Source organism: Dendrobium catenatum, unplaced genomic scaffold (genome assembly GCF_001605985.2).
Source record: "Dendrobium catenatum unplaced genomic scaffold, ASM160598v2 fragScaff_scaffold_156, whole genome shotgun sequence".
Classification (NCBI taxonomy): Eukaryota; Viridiplantae; Streptophyta; class Magnoliopsida; order Asparagales; family Orchidaceae; genus Dendrobium; species Dendrobium catenatum.
The window spans coordinates 4880758-4902202 of NW_021318618.1; the positions used below are offsets into that span (position 1 = coordinate 4880758).

The 21445-nt window shown below is 36.4% G+C and overlaps 1 protein-coding gene across 1 annotated transcript; it reads right to left on the bottom strand.

The window, feature by feature from the left end:
- Positions 1-7308: 7308 nt before the first annotated feature.
- LOC110113425 (CASP-like protein 1D1) lies at positions 7309-9196 on the bottom strand. Its single transcript, XM_028701382.1, has 3 exons — positions 8976-9196; positions 8147-8264; positions 7309-7773 (listed from the first exon to the last, which is right to left on the bottom strand). Exons 1-3 carry the CDS (start codon positions 9194-9196, stop codon positions 7552-7554), a joined length of 561 nt encoding a protein of 186 aa, XP_028557215.1. The 3' UTR covers positions 7309-7551.
- Positions 9197-21445: the final 12249 nt, after the last annotated feature.

Consider the following 21445-nt stretch of genomic DNA (forward strand, 5'->3'; position numbering starts at 1 on the left):
ATAATTGTAGTAGGAGAACTAGGGAAGTTAGAAGAGGCTTTTTCTCCTCTCATTAGGCTATTTTCTCTATTCTAGATTGGCACCCATATCCCATCGGGCTTAACTGAGTTGGTGTGCCAGTATGGTTGGGAACCCTCAATTCATGTTCGTTTCTCCTCTCATATGGTGTGAACCCTTAAGTGGGAAGAAAATAACTGTGGGTCCTGCACCTATGGGATTGATTGTTGGTAGTCTCACCGAAGAATTAATTACGCCACTAAGCACCTCCTATGAGATGGCAGCATGCCAGCATGTAGGTATCCTCATTCAAAAAAAAAAAAAAAAGACACCCATCTATCATGAACCAAAAAATCCTACTCCAATTTAATGATCATACCTCTTCCAAATTCTTCCTTAATTATTTATCGTAACATAATAAGAATGTTACTTCTCTAACAAAGGGATAGAGGATGGTGCAAACTATGGGCTTTGATTTTGGTCGATTATGCTATCGGCAAGAGACCCTAATATGGTAGTATTTTTCTTTTCAAGTTAATTACAATAAACACCCTTTTTGGTAGTCCATGGTTCAATAATGGAAGGGCATCATTGAACAAACCTACATTTACCTCCTTACATAAAGAGGTATAAATCAGTTTTTAAAAGCTTGTGAAAATTCTTCCCATTTAATTTGAATATTGGACATACCTCCAAAATTATTATGATGTTGTCCTCTCCATCATCTTTCAGCCTCTTCATCTAATGCAAATATAGCCATTGAAACTTTGCTTTCTTCCAAGCAAAGCATTCCAATATTTTCTCAATCCGAAATAGCTAATTATCTGCCTCTGTTGGCCCTTCTTCAATTCCCTTAAATAACAATAACGGTATTTCTTGAAAGAATATCAAGTTCTTGTTATGACTTCCCAAAGATTGATCCTGAATTTATTACCAACACTCGGTGCATCTCTTTCTATATTCTCTTTGGGACCATCCTTAGTCCTGAAATTTAAAATAAAAACACCTAATTAGATTCCATATTGACATTGATACATCATCGAAAATTACTTTGATCGACACGAATCTCGAGGCATATTCAAGTTGGAAACATTCAAAATTAAATTTGGGATCATGTGAATTCCAATTTCAACAAACTTATAGTCAAACCGTACATCTCAAAGAGACGAACCTAACGACACTAAAATCGGTACAACCCAAGCCCAAATGGGTCCAAATCGGGGGCCCATACCACATTTGGAAGGCTCAAAGCATTATTTGGATAATAAAATGATATCCAAATATGACATGCTTATATTCAAATCGAGTGGCTCGACAAGAAAAATCGAACGAGCTTAAGATCGCTAAATTTTGACATTGTTAAGGCACTTAAACAGTTGAAAAACTATCTATAATCGGGGAGTCAATACGAGCCATCCGATGGAGCACTTCGAACCTACCCCGAAACTCATCTATATTTATGGGGTGTTCTACTCATGAAAATTTATAAATAGACTCTCGCTCTCTGCATGAGGGGGGCGAGGGGGCAAGAGATTGGAGAGAGCTTTAAAGCCTCAAGAGTTCCAACACCACCGCCCCGTCGCTGACCACTGCCAGACTTCCACCCAGCCACCAAACTTCTGCCCGATCGTGATAGGACCATCGCTCGGCCACTGACCGGCACCAAACTTTCCCCCGGTTGCTGACCACCGCCCAACTTCCAGGGGGCGAGGGGGCAAGAGATTGGAGAGAGCTTTAAAGCCTCAAGAGTTCCAACACCACCGCCCCGTCGCTGACCACTGCCAGACTTCCACCCAGCCACCAAACTTCTGCCCGATCGTGATAGGACCATCGCTCGGCCACTGACCGACGCCAAACTTTCCCCCGGTTGCTGACCACCGCCCGACTTCCACCCGGCTACCGACCGCCACCGCATTTCAGCCCGACTGTCTTCCGACCACCGCCCAGCCGCCAATTACTGCTAGAATTCAGCTTGACTGCCCTCAGACCACCTCCCGGATGTCGACCGCTGCCAGACTTCAGCCCGACCATTGTCAGACTACCGCTGGACTTTAGCCCGATCGTGGTCGAACCTCCGCATGGCCTCTAACAGTCGCTGGACTTCCACCCAGGCGCCGACCATCACCAGACTTTAGCCCGACCATCGTCGGAACACCGCCCCGCATCCGAACGCTGTCTAACTTCAGCCCGATTGCCATTAAACCACCGCCCAAACTATAAAGTGCTGATTTTGCTCCAGGATCGTCCTGGGACGATCAGTTGAAGTTTTGTTCCAGAATGTGTCCAGATTACTCCAGGTGATTTTTCTGTAGGTATCGGCCAGGCCGATAGGGACATCGTCCAGGCCGATCGGTTCAGTGCATCATTTCGTCCTGAGAATCGCCCTAGGAACCGTCCAGGCCGATGGATTTTGTTCAGATCGTCCCAGGATGATATTGCGATCGGCCGGGTCGATCTGTGTATTATAAAGTTGAAATCAGTTATTTTGAAGAGAGAGAAAAATAAAAAAAAAATAAAATATCTTTGAGGAGAGAGAAAGTCGAAGGCTTTTTGGGAAAAGTTGATTTTCGAGCGACGCGGCTCCGTTTTCGTCCGATGAGACTGTTCAGGAAATTGTTGTACGCAAGGTAAGACACATTCCGCCTTTCTCAATTTTCAGAACCGTCGTGTTTGGCAGTATTTTATGTCCGGAATTGATTTTTATTCGTGATTTTCGTCCGTATTTTCTGATTGGTTCAGTTTTTACCGTGTAACTTTCTGTATGTTGTTGACGTACCGAGTGTGCACATTTTGATTATTTTCTGAAGATTTTTGTTCTGGTAGTTTTGATTCGACGGTGTTTTTCGTCGACTAGATTTTTCTGTGTAGTTTAAAAATTAATGAGCATTAGAATTAAAGTCTTGTAATGTTGTTATCTACATTCTGTGCAAATTTAGTATTCTGTGATTTTTCAGAAAAAATTGTGTAAATTCCGTATACAGCCGTTGTGCTGCCCGATTTTCGTGTGTTTTTTGATTTGTCCGGATTTCTTCTGAATTGATATGCTATCTGTATATGCTATAAAAAGGGAGATATAAGGGGTCTGGATCCTAAGAGATTCAGTTAGTGTCTGGAAAATCTGAAATGAACTTAATCTGAAATTTTGAAATCAGTTCTGTTCCGGATCCGATGAACTCTGTTCTGGTGCTATAAGCACATCTGTTCTGGTGCCGTGAGCACAAAGGGGCCTCATAAGGGGCCAAAATCCGAGAGATTATGTCAGTGTCTAGGAAGGGAGGCATAAGGGGCCGGAATCCGTAGAGATTCCGTCAGTGTCAGGGCATTTAGCTATGAATTAAATAATATCTGATATCTGATTTGATATGATTCAGATTTCCGTATCTGTTATGCAAGCAAATCTGATTCTGATTTCCGTACGATATGAATTTATCTGATCTGTATGATATGATTTCTGTACAATTCTGACACGATTCTGTTCTGTTCCGATATGATCTGAATTTCTGATTTCTATACAATTCTGATTCTATTGATTTAATCTGTTATGATTTGTATTCTGATTTGATCTGATCCGTACGACTCTGATTCTGATTTGATATATGTTCATATAAGTTCTGATTTGATTCTGTTTTGATTCGATATACGATTCTGTTCCGATTTCTGATTGGATTTTGGTCTGATGTGTTTGGTTTTGGATTCTGGAAGTTTTGATTGGAAGTTTGTCGCTTTGCTGAGCTGTTGAGCTCACTCTTATTTTCTGGTGGTTTTCAGGTTCTAGGAAAGGGAAGGAGGTCCAGGAATAGATTTCAGAGTCTGATCAGTAGGTATTGTTTTGTACTTTTGATTTTTGTACAGACATGGCTCTTCTGCTCTATTTCTTTCTGTCTAAGCCATGGTCTGTAGTTGTAGATGATTGTTTTGAGAAAAAAAACATAGATGTTTTGTTTCGCTGCATTTGATGTTTCATAGTAGCTCTGTGTGTCTATTTTTGTGTTGAATTATTTGGAAGATTCAGTTCCGAAGCAAATTCCAAAGCTAGATCCTGGTCAGTCAGTTTGTTCGTTCCGGTCGCGACCCGGTGCGAGCGGGATCCGTCCCGGATCGGGTCGGGTCGTGACAATTCGAACACCGACCACCATTGAACTTTTACCCGACCCCCAACCCCTGCTTAACTTTAGCCCAAACATCCTAGGGCCACCGTCTGGTTACTAACCACTGCCGGACTTCCAACCTGCCTCTGATCGTAGTCAAACTTCAGCCTGTCCGCTGTCGAACCATCGCCCGACCGTCGACCACTGTCAGACAAACGCCCAACGCCGAAGTTCCGCTAGATCACCGCCCAACGCTGAAGTTCCACCAGACCACTACCTGACATTGGAGTTCAGTCGGACCATCGTCTGATGCCAGAGTTCTGCATGACCATCGACTGATGCCAGAGTTTTACCAAACCACCGTTGAACCACCGACTGAGATTCAAACTTTCGTCGAACCACTAATAGAAGTCAGAGTTCTGCCAGAACATTGAATAATGCATGGACTTTCGTCGGACCATCACCTTTCGACTACAATCTTTTTTTACCACTGTTTCCTGTCAACTATGTTCCGAACTCCGTCACTTATTACGGTCCTTCTGACCTCTATCGTTTACTACCGTCCTTCTAACATCCATCACAAGACAAGAATCTTTTTGACCCTTATCTCCCACCAACTACAGTCCTTCTCATCTCTGTCGCCTACTATGGTCCTTCTGATCTCCATCGCCAAACAACAGCCTTTCTGACCCATGTCTCCTGCCGACTATAATCCTTCTGACCTTCATCACCAGACAATGTCTTTCTGACCCCTATCTCCTACCGACTATAGTCATTCTGACCTTCGTCTCCTAATATAGTCCTTACGACCTCCTTCATCAGACAATGGTCTTTCTAACCCCTGTCTCCTGCCGACTACAGTCCTTCCGACATCCGTCGCCTATTACGGTCCTCATGACCTCCATCACTAGACAATAGTCCTTCCGACCACCATTTCCACACAACGGTCTTTCTGACCTCTATCTCCTGCCGACTTTAGTCCTTTCGACCTCTGTCGCTTACTACAGTCCTTCCAACCTACATTGCCAGACAATGATCTTTATGACCCTTGTCTCCTACCAACAACGGTCCTTTCGATCACCGTCATCAGACTACCGTCTTTCTGACCTCTATCGACCCGCCGACTATAGTTCTACCGACTAAACGAACATTTCAATACTAATTCTTTCAATTCCCACCATGTAATATGATGTACATTTGCTACATCAGCCTAAGGCCTTTCCCCCAAGGAATGGCCTCATTTGTAATCAACTACAAGTAATAGTGGATTGATTCAAATTGGGCCAGGCCCTGTGGGTTTTCCGCCTTTTCAGGATTTTCCGCTTTGATACTACTTTTATTAATACTCGACCCTGAGTTAGTGAGGCAATACTAGCTAGTTGGGATGGATTTCACAAATTCTTACAACACTTAAGTACTCAAATAAAAATAAACATCAAGTACTCAAATAAAAATAAACATCAAAATTTTAACTAAAGAGTCACTAAGACAAATAACAATTTTCTTGTTAAACCATACAAATAAAATAGTTTATACCTATTTTTAGATGAAACTCTTCCTCGATACACATAACATTCTTGATCAATCATTTATTCAATTGGGAATTTATTCAAAATGTTCAATTTAATGGGTTAAGTTTTTCAATATCAATTTAGTGGTCAATTATGATTTTATATAAAGCAGTAATAATGTATTATGTGTGATACGTCATCATGAAATTATCTTGATCGGGCACGAATCTCGAGACAAAACCCAATCCGGAAACTTCAAAAATTAAATCCGGGAGCACGTGAACTTCGATTTCAGCGAGCTTATAGTCAAACTGAGCGTCTCAGAAATACGAACCCAACGACACCAAATTCAACTCAATCCGAGCCCAAATGGGTCCAAATAGAAGACTCGAAGTGCTATTGGAAGGTTTGAATCATAATTTGAGTTACCAAACGGTCTCCGATTTTAATGAGCATATAGTCGAATCGAACGGCTCGACGAGACGAATCCAATGAGTCCAAGATCACCAAATTCTGACATCACTAAGGCCTTCAAATATATGATGAATGGTGCACGATCAAGGGATTCAATATCGGCTGTCCATTCAAACCACTCCCAATTCGCCTCTGATCTCACACTTATTTACGGGCTATGCCACTCCAGAAAAATTATAAATAGAGCCCTCATTCTTTATAAGAGGGGACTCAAGTGAAGAGAGAGAAGAAGAAGAGAAGAAAGAAGAGAAGGAAGAAGCTCCTCCTCGACCACCGCCGGAGCTCTTCACGCCACATGAAGACACCGGAACTCTGCCGGATTTTTGAGAAACGCCGGGAATTTGCAGAACTTTGTAACTTTGTGAGAAGTTGATTGTAAACTAATTGTCTTGATTTGTAAGACGGATCAATTTTTGTACTTCAAACAAAACACTAGTGGAACTTTACAACTGGGTGAGGCCCCGTGGTTTTTTCCCTCTTTCGGGTTTTCCACGTAAAAACCTTGGTGTTCATTTATCTTTTCTGTTTGTGTGTTGAATATTCGTGCAACGCTCGGACGCGAATTCATAAACTCTACCGCCGCGTATATTCTAGCCCGCAACAATGTGTATAGATAATCATGTCATATCATCAAAATTTTCATTTCATAACAATAAGACAAAATGAGCATTATAAAATTTTAATTTATATAATAATTCTTTAGCATGTCTATCATTATAATTTTAACTTTTAATAATTCATTTATTTCAGGGGGCCATCTAAATAGTACTAATTAGGATATTTTTATTTATCATGCATAGGTACATTGTGTCGTAGCCAATACTAATGTAAGAGGGTGAACTCTTATATTTATATGCAGATATCTTTTCCATTTCAATAATTTTAATTTCATGACATAATTTATTATTTTTCTTTCATTTTCACTTATATATGCATAATAATCTCAATATGATCAACTATCTCATTTATATGTACTTTATCCGCAAGAAAATTCACTCACATTACCACCATGAATATATTAGCCCGCAAAAGTATTGCAAAAGTAAGACTTAATTTACAATTAAGATAACTTAATAATGATTTCAAGCTCAATTAATGATTAAATTTATATAATTTGTATTATTCTTTTTTATTTTTTAAATTTATTAATATAATCAAATAAATTCTTTTTTTGCTTTTAATTATATTTCAATCTTCAATCAATTAAATAAGCTTCAATTTCACCAAATTTTCTCCAATGAACACAAAATATAAGAGCTTCATACAACCCTTTTCACAAATTACACCCTTAAAGCACAACTCAAACAGCATATTTGGACAGATTTTTACCACTATTTTTCACCATTTTCAAGAAAAGTTTTAGTTAAAAGCAGCTGTAAAAAGTACTTATAAAAAAGCTGTCACATTAACCGAAGCCTTGGACAATCACCACTCCTGCTGAAGCACACCAGAGCTGCATGTACGTATTATCTACAGATATATCAACGGCTTCTACGATAGAGGGAGAAGGTGGAGATCATCATGAGAAAAATAAGAGTGATGGAGGCTGATACAGATAGAATAAGAGACCCTCCAATATGCTTGCAGAATTTATCAAACAGGTTGCAGATTTTCGACCAACCCACATGAGGATTTCCCTTCGCTCCAACATAAGCGATTGAAGCTGCAGCTCCCACAGCAGAAGCCACCACACCAAATATTAGCTGCATTAATATCATTATATATATACACATATAGATCTGTATCAGATGAACCACTACAGTAAAATCATTAATTACTACAGTTTTTTCGGGCGGTTAAACTAAGATTTCCAGCAGTTTGCCAGCGTTTCAAAAATCGCCAGAATAATCCGCATAGAAAAAGAATTATGACGGTTTTTTTCCGGCGGTCAAACTTTTCAGCGATTTTCCGGCGGCTTGACAGCTGATATATTCTTGCGGTCAAACCGCCGGCAGCATACCGGCTGTTGAAAAAGCCACAATAACCACGGTCAAGCTGCCGGTTAGCCGCTGGTAAATTACCGCATCAAAGAAAGCTGTGTTAAATTGTGCTATATATAATCAAGAAATCAGTTACCGCATCAAAGAAGGCTGTGAAGAATAACGTTCTTGAATGGGAATAAGGCCTGATAGCAGACCTCACTGCAGTAACCAAACTGTACAAGCAGGCCACTGAGATGGCCACCACAAAATATCTGCAGCAGAATAAATATATTTAAACAGATTTACATAACGTACATATAAGTGAAATAAAAAATTTTAATTAATAATTTCATTTATAAGCATGATCTAATTAACTACAACAACATCAAGTCTTTGTCCCACTACGTGGGGTCGGCTATATGAATCTTTTTTCTCTTTTGCCTTCTGTTAAAAATCAAATTCTCGCTTAAATCTAATAAAGAAATATCTTTCTAATATTTTCTAATCAAGCCTTTTTAGGTCTACTTCTACCTTTCTTAACATAAGTTAAATTTAATACATCTACTTTCCTAACCGGGTAATCGTAAGGCTGCCGTTTTATGTGACCAAATCATCTAAAGCGACTCTCTCTAATCTTATCTTCCACTGGCACTGTTTCAACTTTTTTACTTATATGCTCATTTGGTATCTTATCTCTAAAAGTAAAGCCACTCATCTATCTGAGCATCCTCATCTCTGCAACACTTAACTTAATATTATGCTTATCTTTTAATGGTCAACATTCAGCACCATAAAGCATTGCAGATCTCACCACCATCTTATAGAATTTTCCCTTAAGTTTGAGAGGATCTTTTCTATCACACAACAAATCCGATACATTCCTCCATTTCAACCATCCAACTTGAATTCTACTTATAATATCCCCATCTATTTCACTGTCACTTTGAACAATAGATCAATGATCTATATAAAAAAAATCTTACATGAAAGCAGAAGAATGGTCAAACTTAGCAACAACAACCAAATGAGCTGCTGGGAACACGTCCTTTTTCTGCTTGCTTGTGACCATCACAATGATAGCTGCTAAAGTCTTCACGAAAAGAAGAATTCGAAGAATAAGATCCATTCGAGAGAGTTTGGTAGAGATGATTGGAGAAGAAGAAGTAATGGAGTGATCAGGGTCGACTTTGGAAGAAGACGCCATTGAAAGAGAGGAGAGATGAGGAGCTTGGAATCGATTAACTGAAGTTAATTGATTAGAACTGGAAGTAATTAGTGAAGGTTAATTAATTCTCTGTGTGGATTATATATAGATTTATAAGGTGATTTGGGAGTTTGGTGATCATATGGTCCAAATGGCTGGAGATCTATTGGTGCGTTTGGTCTCAGGTGGAGGGCCTGGAGGCTATATTTTTTTGCATGGTGGAGTCCAGCGTAAGCGTACGGTCTACGTTATAATATATTTAATTAATGCTGATTAGACAGATAATTATTTAGCTCATCTAATTAGTCTTAGTTATAGGGGCAAGTGGCAAATTTTTTTTTAAAAAAAATATCTAAGTGCAAAAATAATTTATTTTATAAATTATTAGTTATAGGGGCAAGTGGCAGATTTTTTAAAAAAAAAATATCTAAGGGCGCAAAAATAATTTATTTTATAAATTAACATTTTTCACATATTTGTTTTGTAGTGTTAGAAAAATTCATCATAATTGGATGAAAATAGCAGGAGGCCAAAAGATTTTCCAATTTTTGGAAGGGACAATTGCAGATTACAAATAATCCAACAGCTTCACAACTAACTTTAGAAAATATTTCATTTATCCTAAATAGACTTTTAGGATTTGTTTGAGATAAATACAACTTTTTATAAAATTGGTGTGAAGAAAGTAATTTTTTTAAAGCTACTATAGAAAATACGTTCCTACTAAGAAAATTTCCTAAACAAAAATTATGATTATGATCTGAAAAACAAAATAGTAAGAAAGCTGTCCCAAACGATGTGTTACTATTCCTTTTTTAGATATTATATAGGTAATGTAGATAAATATTTATGATTAATGAATTTTTTCAATTATGAGAGATTTTTTTTTTATTAAAATCAATAATCGCGTTCTATGAAGGTTCATTATGATTAAGGCGACATCCTATCCTGATGTAGAAAGCTTAAACAAGGAGCCATTTTCATTTTTCACCATCAATCTTAATCCATAGAGGAAGGAATTTGTCATATTTAATTATTGATGACTTACTCATAGATTTTTCTATCACCCCATATTAATTTTTAAATGTTAAAATTTTAAGTTAAAAATATAAATAAAATCATATTGATATATCATAAAAAAAAATTAACTTGATTAAGCACGAATCTCAAAGCAAAATTAAGTTAGAAACTTTCGAAATTAAATCTTGGATCATCTGAACTCCTATTTAAGCAAACTTATAGTCAAACTGAACGTCTCAAAAATACTAATCCAGCGACACCAAACTCGAATCAATACAAGCCCGAATGGCCGAATTGGTCCAAATCGAAGACCCGAAATGCATTTGGAAAGTTCAAACCATAAATTGAATGACCAAACAATTTGAATCATGACATGCTTATAATATAATCCAGCGACTCGACGAGACAAATCCAGCAAGCTTAAGATCATCAAATTCTGATATCATTAATATATTCAAATGCACAATAAATGATTGACGATCAAGGGGATCAATATCGGCTGTCCATTCAAACCATTCTCAACTTATCCTTGATATCCCTCATATTTACTAGTCATGTCACTATCATAAAACTGTAAATAGACCACTCATTCTTCATGAAAAGAGATAAAAGTAATGAATATAAGGAATAGAGAAAAACTAGAGTTCTCTTACCTCCAAACTCTTCCTCGACTATCACCAGACTTCTGCCCGACTAACGACTAATGTCGGACTTTCGTCTGGCCATCGATAGACATCAAATTTCCGCCCAACCACTGATTGACGTTGGACTTCTGCCCGGTCACCAACTAGCGCCGAATTTCTGCCCGACTACTAAACGTCGTCGGATTTCCGTCCAATCTCCATTCATTACTATATTTCAACTCGACGGTTGGCTATTGCAATCTAATCGTCCGCAAGTTTAAGGACAGATCAGTTACTTGTAATCTATTTAAACATTAGTGAAATCATTTTAGTTGAGCATGACCTCGTGGTTTTTTCACGTAAAAATTATTGTGTTTCTTTTTCCCTCTATTTGTGTGTTGGATATCCGTATAATGCTGAAAAGAATAATTCTAACTCTATCGCCGTATATATTCTAGCCCGCAACACATATAATGAAATAAAAAAATATATATATTTTAAAATGAGTATAATATAAATATTAATTAATTTTAATATTACACTTATCTAAATGTAAATTCAAATACACAATTTTTTTTTGCATGTTGAACACATAAAATATGAATACTTTAATTTTCTTTCAAATTTTTCCATCAATAAAAACATATTACATAAATTTCTGTAATCATTATTTCATCGGTAATTATAAAATTTAGGAGGTTATGGCTGCTAAGCTAAGGTGCTCTTTGTCGTATTGAGCGGCAGTAAAAGGCCGGAGTTTTCCAAAAAGGAAGCAGATCAAAACTGCAATTAACTTATTTAGGCTTCATTCAGGACAGATTTTAGTCACTAATTTTTTTATTACTTTCAAAAAAATTTTATGCTAAAAAATTCATAAAAATAATATAAAAATTGTCACAAACGAAACCTTAATATATCCCAAAACGATTTTCTTTTGTTCAAATAAAATAAGCATTGGTTGCAGGTACGATGTATTCACTCCTCACGATAGCCTATTTATTGGAGAAATTATTTTGTGCGGACGCCAGACCGTCCGAAGGTGAATCAGAGCGCGCCATGTCACCTGATGCATAGCGGGTACATATCAAAGAAGTAATGTGACGTGCTCTGATTCGCTCCAGACGACGTTCGGTGTCCGCAAAGAATAATTCATCCATCTATTGATAGTGATCTCTATAGTGTAATATTGCTATTGATTTAAGGGAGAGCCCATTTGCATTGAACTTTAATCATGAGGTTGAAATCACCAGAATTCGATCACTTATTCATAATTGAATGAAATTTTCTATCATAATATCTTCATCAGAGTAAACCCTATGTTTCATAAATATATTTTAACATTAATATAATTTATAAATAACTAATACTATATAAATTTTAAACAGATGAGTTCCAACTTTTTTTTTAAAACCAAAAACACATATATTAAAATAAGAAATAACGGTTACATCAATAAATGACCAGAAAAAAGAAAAATGAAATACAACCCACATTAGGCTCAGAAAACGGCCGAGGCTCCCAGCATCCCTGTAGCCTCGCACGGACCGTCCATAAGGTGAAAGTAGCGTTCACATCCAACAAAACTCATCGAAGAACACCGAAGGTTGCCACCAGCTCGACGACAAGGACACGAGCCCCAGCCACATCATTGCCTCAAATACCCGATCGAAAAACCAGAAATTCAGACCGAAGCAATAAGAGGAAAGAAAAGAAACAGTAAATAGGAAATTATCTCCTTCTTCGGCCCCTCCCGCGGCCCCTCCCGCGAAATCTCCCACTCCCACGAGAAGCAACATGTCTATCTTGCACCAAGGTAAAATTATTTACAGGGTCGGAACCACCGTAAAAATCCGGATCAGCCAAACCGCAATCTGAAAATTCTGATTCAGATCCAAATTCAGACGACCCATGCAACCAATCCACATTGTTATTAATATTGAATCCAGGATTATTACCCAACTGCTGGAACATATTCTGCGTATCTACCAAGTTTACAGTGACATCCACAAGATTATTCGAACAGACCGGATTGTCAACCAAATTATTATATTCTCCACAATACAGTCTGCATTCATGGAAGGATTATTCAAAATAACGACATCAGACGACGAGCCAGCCAAAACATCAGTAACCAATAAAACAGGGCAAACAACCACATCATTACCATCAGAGGCCGAAAAAACCCCAGCACCAAATTCAGATAGCACGTTACCCCCAACCCATGATAATTATCCAACGTAATAGGGGTTCTCAAAACTGCATGGGAAGGAACCGGAGCTTCAACAGAGGGTAAAACAACACTCTTCACAACATTAATATCAATATCACAATTCAAATCACCAACAACCGGAATAACATCACCATTACTCGAAACTACCTCACACAAAGGAGCAATGGGGATAGAAGAGATAACAAGAATATTAGAATTCGGTAAAGGATTAAACACAGAAATTAACGGCGGCAGAGCCGAAGGTTCAACTGGGCGTAAATTAGGAAATAGCTTAGAGCATTCAGATTTTGTATGTCCCACAACTTTGAAATGTTGACAAAAATTGGGCAAACCTTCAAGAACAACATTTTGCACATACCCTAGTTTCTACGGACCCAGCTAAACAGAATCAGGGTAGGTTTTGGAAATGTCAAGTTCAACAAGAATGCGCGCGACTGAGGGACGCGATCCGACAGCCGTCGCATTATCAGTTTGGATCGGCCGACCAAAAATAGATCCCAGCCCAAAGAGTATACGAGAGAGAAGAGATGAGGTCGCATACCCGGAAAAGAAATCCACACAGGGACGACTGGCGACTCTTCTGAAAGGTCCAGAGTAGGCGACCACTTAATAATTTTCATGAAACAGCCATAGACGAAGTATGAACGATGAGCAAAAACCCTACCATAATACAGATCGTTTGAAAGCTTTATCAAAACATTAGATTGATCCAGTAAAGTCACGAAAAATTCACCTGATAACTTAAGGTTGAAAAAAAATCTACGAATTGCATCCAAAACCGACCGTTTAAGGGGAACTTCCCCACCAACGCAAATTCAAAAGGTTTAGCAAGATGCAAAAATTCATCTTCATAAAACCACAACGCTGGCAAACCGCGAATCGTTGATACGCGAAAATCCGGATAAACATCCTCGCACGGACCGTCCATAAGGTGAAAGTAGCGTTCACATCCAACAAAACTCATCGAAGAACACCGAAGGTTGCCACCAGCTCGACGACAAGGACACGAGCCCCAGCCACATCATTGCCTCAAATACCCGATCGAAAAACCAGAAATTCAGACCGAAGCAATAAGAGGAAAGAAAAGAAACAATAAATAGGAAATTATCTCCTTCTTCGGCCCCTCCCGCGGCCCCTCCCGCGAAATCTCCCACTCCCACGAGAAGCAACATGTCTATCTCGCACCAAGGTAAAATTATTTACAGGGTCGGAACCACCGTAAAAATCCGGATCAGCCAAACCGCAATCTGAAAATTCTGATTCAGATCCAAATTCAGACGACCCATGCAACCAATCCACATCGTTATTAATATTGAATCCAGGATTATTACCCAACTGCTGGAACATATTCTGCGTATCTACCAAGTTTACAGTGACATCCACAAGATTATTCGAACAGACCGGATTGTCAACCAAATTATTATATTCTCCACAATACAGTCTGCATTCATGGAAGGATTATTCAAAATAACGACATCAGGCGACGAGCCAGCCAAAACATCAGTAACCAATAAAACAGGGCAAACAACCACATCATTACCATCAGAGGCCGAAAAAACCCCAGCACCAAATTCAGATAGCACGTTACCCCCAACCCATCCGAATTATCCAACGTAATAGGGGATCTCAAAACTGCATGGGAAGGAACCGGAGCTTCAACAGAGGGTAAAACAACACCCTTCACAACATTAATATCAATATCACAATTCAAATCACCAACAACCGGAATAACATCACCATTACTCGAAACTACCTCACACAAAGGAGCAATGGGGATAGAAGAGATAACAGGAATATTAGAATTCGGTAAAGGATTAAACACAGAAATCAGCGGCGGCAGAGCCGAAGGTTCAACTGGGCGTAAATTAGGAAATAGCTTAGAGCATTCAGATTTTGTATGTCCCACAACTTTGAAATGTTGACAAAAATTGGCCAAACCTTCAAGAACAACATTTTGCACATACCCTAGTTTCTACGGACCCAGCTAAACAGAATCAGGGTAGGTTTTGGAAATGTCAAGTTCAACAAGAATGCGCGCGACTGAGGGACGCGATCCGACAGCCGTCGCATTATCGGTTTGGATCGGCCGACCAAAAACAGATCCCAGGCCAAAGAGTATACGAGAAGAGAAGAGATGAGGTCGCAGACCCAGAAAAGAAATCCACACAGGGACGACTGGCGACTCTTCCGAAAGGTCCAGAGTAGGCGACCACTTAATAATTTTCATGAAACAGCCATAGACGAAGTATGAACGATGATCAAAATCCCTACCATAATCCAGATCGTTTGAAAGCTTTATCAAAACATTAGATTGATCCAGCAAAGTCACGGAAAATTCACCGGATAACTTAAGGTTGAAAAAAAATCTACGAATTGCATCCAAAACCGTCCATTTAAGGGGAACTTCCCCACCAACGCAAATTCAAAAGGTTTATCAAGATGCATAAATTCATCTTCATAAAACCACAACGCTGGCAAACCGCGAATCGTTGATACGCGAAAATCCGGATAAACATTCGCATCATCGGAGCCAGAGAAAGCGTCTTTAAAGGATTTGGAGCTCTTACCCGCAAGGAAGCCCGGATCCAACCTGTTGTTTGCCATGAAAGCAAGAACGGAGGCGAAAACAGGCGAAAAACGGCTAGGGCAAAAGCCCTAGCGAAGGGGGGAAAACCCTAGCAGACGAAACACACACATCTTTTGCTCACTCGATAGAGATGAGTTCCAACTTGATATCATTGAAAAGCTCACACAATTTTCAACAACTCTCTCCTCATCAGTTCAATTGATTTCAATGCAAGCATTTTTTTTTAATATTTGAGTTATTAAGACAAATTCATACACATCACATTTATAAGCTTCAAATCCAAAATCTCTTGATTAATAGCCAAAGCTCTCAACATACATATCAAAATGAGTTGCGTAGCAGTATATGTTTTCATGTAAAATGAGTAAACAGAAATGTGAATCCACTCATTATGATCCTCTGTCCTCTATTTGTTATCGATAACTGCAGAAAATTTGCTAATTGATTATTAATTCTATTTGCAAGTAGTGTGAGTAGAGAAAAATAAAACTTAGCTAGGGTTTATTTGAGAAGGCTATAATATTTTATAAATTTATTTATGAAATTATTTTAAAGAAAATAGTTTCTCTATTATGATTACAAATAATAATTTTTTTAATTTTTTTAGAATAAGTAAGAAAATAATAAAAAAAATAAAAGTCAAATAAAATTATAATTAATATTTAAAATTAAATTAGTAGGAAAGCGGTCCAAAACATACCCTTAAAATTTGGCATATTTAATATGTTTTCTCTCACTATTTTTAGGTTATCAACTTGAATAGCGTGTTCCTGCCGGCTTTACTATCTGCCACTTTAATTTTAAAGATTTTGGTTTTTTCCTCAACTATATTAAAAATACAAAGCTAAAATCATAAATTATAGTATTTCAAATATACCTCATAACATTCATTTCTTCACGCAAACCACACCATGACTTGATGGGTAAGACTCTTATTGCGTGTGAGGATCCTCCTAAGTAGACTTTTATGTAAAAAAAAAAAAAAATTTCAATTATAAATTATTATCCTATGAGAGAAGATTCTTGTATATCTACTCTGAGCTACAAGAAATTATTTTGTGTGGACATCGAATCATTTGGAGATGAATCAAAATGCGCCACATCACTAGCTAATACACAACAGGTACACAGCTGCGATACACAACAAAGGGTGATGTGGCACGCTTTGATTCACCTCCGGACGGCGTTTGAATCCGTATAGAACAATTTCATCTGAGATATGCCTCGTGATTTTTCTCTCCAGATTTTTAACGTAATTTTTTTATCTTACTATTTTTATTTGTATATGCTGAATTATTGTACAACACTAAAATATAAAATACACAGTCTAGAGACTTAAACTTGCTAGCACATAAAAAAAAAGATTTCAAAATTTATAAAATCATTTACTTATATATTAAAACATATAGTAAGATAAAAATTTGATATTATTGTTGTATATATCATAAATTAAAATTTTCAAAATTCATCATATAATATCATTACATCATAATATTTTGACATAATATTTTTCAAAAGATTTGCAAATTTGTATTTACATATGGCTACGAGAGGGTGTAAAATAGGCTAAATAGCCACATTTGTAAAATGTCTTAATTACTTATAGTTTCCTTAAAACTTGCACATAAAGTCAGCCCACTCCTTGCTGTTTTGTCTTCTATTTGCAATCACCTCCATCTCCTTCTTGTTTGTTTTCCATATCCATACGCAGTCCTCCCTATCTCCTTGGGACTGACAAATGAAAAAGAAAGGCAACCGCTTTTTCTTCTTTTTATCTTCATTTTTAAGAGAAATTATCGGTTACAGAGTTTGAAGGTGAAGAATCGTTCAAATATATGAGTGTATATATACTGTATATAGTGTGTATCGTATTTGTGTTTATATTATGTATATAATGTATGTACACTCACAGTTCGGACGATTCTTCTCATTCGGAATACGCACAGAATAATTTCTCCGAGTTTACTCAGCTTATTTTGGTCTGTTGGTTAGGGGCTTTGACTATCAACCAAAAAGTTTTAGATTAGAGTCTTATATAAATATGATGTACGTATTCTATTGAATTTTATAATCCTTCTTCTCTCAATCAACTTATCTAAATAAACTAACTCAATGCCTGATATTGATCACGGCTAAATGAGTCCTTTTTATTAAAAAAAAAATACAAGTCTTTTTTCTCGATTGTGTACTATTAAGAGTCAAAATCTCATTTAAATTTAATAGAAAAAATCATTTCTAATGCTTTTAACCAAATCTTTTTAAGGCTTCATTTGGGATCGAATTTTTAGTGTTTCTTAAATCAACTTTTTAGTACAAAATTAAAATTTTGGTATTAGAAAATTGCTTTAAGAAACCGTAAGAAAGTTGTCACAAACAAAACCTAAAGTTTCATTTGAGATGGCTTTCTTACTGGTTCTTAAAATTATTTTTTAGTATAAAAATATTAATTTTTGTACTCAAAAGCTGCTTTAAGAAGAAATAATAAAGCCTTCTCAAATGGAGGCTAAGACTTTGTTTGAGATGGCTTTCTTACTGCTTTATTAAAATTACTTTTTAGTATAAAAATATTAATTTTTGTACTCAAAAGCTGCTTTAAGAAACAATAATAAAGCCGTCTCAAACGAAGGGTAAGACTTTGTTTGAGACGGCTTTCTTATTGCTTTTCAAAGCAAATTTCTAGTACAAAAATTTAAGAAAGTTGCCCCAAACAAAGTCTAATGCTTCGTTTGAGACTATTTTTTATTGCCTTTTTAAACAACATTTTAATATAAAAATTAAAATTTTTGTATTAAAAAGTTGATTCAATAAGCATTAAAAAAGCTATCCCAAATGAAGCCTAAGGTTTTGTTTGGGACGGCTTTCTTAATGCTTCTTAAAGTAATTTTCTAGTATAAAAATTAAAAATTTTATACTAAAAAACTGCTTTAAAAAACAGTAAGAAAGCCGTCCCAAACGAAGCCTAAGTCTAACTATACCATTTTTTAATATAGGATGAATCTAATATCTATTATTCTAATTAGATCATCAATATAAAATATTGATTACTATTTTAATAAAAAAACTTTCTTAGGATGTGATTCATGAGATGAGATTAAATAACATAATAGGAGTTTTTTTTTAATTTTAAATTTATAATTAAATAAATTATATTTAAGGACCGATTTAGGGGGATATGGGGGCCCATTCTGTAAGGGAGGATTTTTACATACTACGTACCAATATATATTCTTTTATCATATAAAAATTTGTATGGTCCACATAACATGATTCTAAATTTAAGGGGAAGAAATTATTCTGTGGGGACACTGAATCACTCGGAGGCGAATCAGAACACGTCACATCATTCGATACACAGCGGTACACAACTTCGGTACACAACAAAAAGTGACTTAGTACATTCTGATTTGCCTCCAGACGGCTTCATATTCTCACAAAATAATTTTATTAATTGCAGGAGAACTTTGTTGTAGCAACTTTCTTATCAGAGAGAGAGAGAGAGAAATTTTATTTTTATGAGTTTTTTATACAAATTTGTTTGTAATTTCATAAAATAAAATTTTAGTAAAAAATTTTTTAATTAAAACATTTATAATAGAAAAAAATTTTAAAAAATAATAAAAAAACTACACAAACGAAATATAAATATAATTTTTTCTTATGAGAGAATACTATTATTAAATGTGTAAATATATTTTTGCATCGATCGGGAGAATCTCATCTCTTTTATTAGTAAGTTGGAAACGTGGTGAGGAGATGATCCATTAAATTTTCTATTAAGTCAAGTTGAGTTGAATATTAAAGTAAAAAAAAAAAAAAAGGATTATTAAAATATTATAAATAAATTTGAACTGGCAAAAAAATTGTTCCTTAAGTTATTCAAGGGATCAATTAAAATTTTGTATTTGCATTTGATACATTATAAAAAAATTCATCTGATTTATTCGACACAAATTTTAATGAAAAATTAAACTAAATAAAAATGGAAATAAATTCTGATACATCCAAATTTTAATTTTAACAAACTAAACATCATCAAATGAATCTAACAATAATATAAGTGATCCGATTTGAGTTCAAATGAATCAAGATCAAATACTTAATATATGGCTCTAATTTCGTTTCTATTTTCTATATAGTGGAGTCCGTAAAATTCCTATTTCTGGCAAAAAAAAAAAAGGGTTTCATTGCCAGACTATAGTCCCGTCACCATCATCGTCTGCCAATGTTCCTTAACCACTTCACATAACTACAATCCTTTGATCACCATCACACGATTACAATCTCCTTATCGTCATTGCTCGACCATGATCTCCTAACAACCGTCACTCCGATTCCAAAAGCCCATTGTCATGAATAACATTAATGCATGACAATGTTCGCAAGTCCGATGCTCGCTATCGACACCAACTCTAAGTAGAATTACTCTTAACTTCTCGATCAGTGTTCTCCTCTCTTCAACAAAATAATAGCAATCAAACATACAACAAACAATCTCTTGATGATAGCTTAATGCATCAAAGCCCTGTCAACTTCTATCATGTAACTTTTTCTATATTGTATTAACACGTCTTCTCTAATTACGTCGAAGAGTATATTTTCTCTTTTAATCTTCGCTATATATGCATGTTGTCAGATCTTTGTATAAAATTATGACGTCAAAATTTCTTTTTCTTTAATGTCTTGAATATTTTAGCATGCATTAATATTTAATTTATAGCTATTATCCATAAATATATTTTTAAAGGAATATGTATAGATATAAATCCAACGGCCGTCGTTATTGAACAGGTCAAGCTGCAGCTGCCCATTGAAGTCCATTCAAAGACAAAGCTCGATTCATATTTATTTTTAAGGATCAAAGTTCCTGACTCCATTTTATCTCATCAATACTATAATACAAAATTAGTTATCCAAAATTAATTTGGTTTTCCCAATGAAAAGAAATTAAAAAAAAATTCAATTTGGTAAGGCAGCCTAAAAGCTTCGTTTGCTTATTAAAAAAAGTTATATTTAAAAAAATTTAAAAAATAAAAAAAAAAAATCATCCCAAATGAAGCCTAAATATATTCCTATAGAAAAATGAATTTAGAAATTATCGTATCATTAATTTGAATTGGTTTTAGATTTTAATAAATCCAAATAAGATTAAGGTTTTATACGTTAATGAATTTAAAAAGCTGTTCTAGAAAGCAATAAAAGCTGTCCCAAACAAATCCTCAACCTATAACACGTTGTAAACTAACATCACATTTGTATGACTGCTTTCAATGTGGCCACTCAAACGTAACACTAACAAACAAAAATTTGTTGTTCAACTCAGAAGGTGCTACAAGTGAGACAGCTTTCTTATTGCTTTCTAAAATAATTTTTTAGTACAAAAATTTTTAATTTAAATTGTTTTGTACTAAAAAATCACTTTAAGAAGTAACAAGAAAGTATGAAAATATTAGTATTCATGACATCACCCACCTCCATTAAACCTAGAACTAACATCATTGTTAGGGGTGTCAATATTTGACACGACACTAAAACCCGACATGGACCCGACCCGTTTTAAAAACGGGTCGGGTTCGGGTTCGCATATTCGATCCGTTTGAAAAATGGGTTGGGTTCGGGTTGACCCGACGAGTTGGCGGGTCAACCCGGAAACTTGTTTAAACTGACTGCCCACGAGTGCGTGACCGCGCAGGCGCGCTGCAGCGTACCCGGCCAGGGTTGCACCTGTCGCCCGCGCACCCACGACGTCCAGTCCATGCACCCACCCGCGTCCAGCGCACCCGCCGCGTCCC

Coding starts and splice junctions, on each gene's coding strand:
- LOC110113425 (XM_028701382.1), bottom strand. CDS start 9,196: ATGGCGTCTTCTTCCAAAGTCGACCCTGATCACTCCATTACTTCTTCT. Junction 8,265..8,975: donor GACCATTCTTCTGCTTTCAT/GTAAGATTTTTT, acceptor ATTCTGCTGCAG/ATATTTTGTGGTGGCCATCT. Junction 7,774..8,146: donor TCACAGCCTTCTTTGATGCG/GTAACTGATTTC, acceptor ATATTAATGCAG/CTAATATTTGGTGTGGTGGC.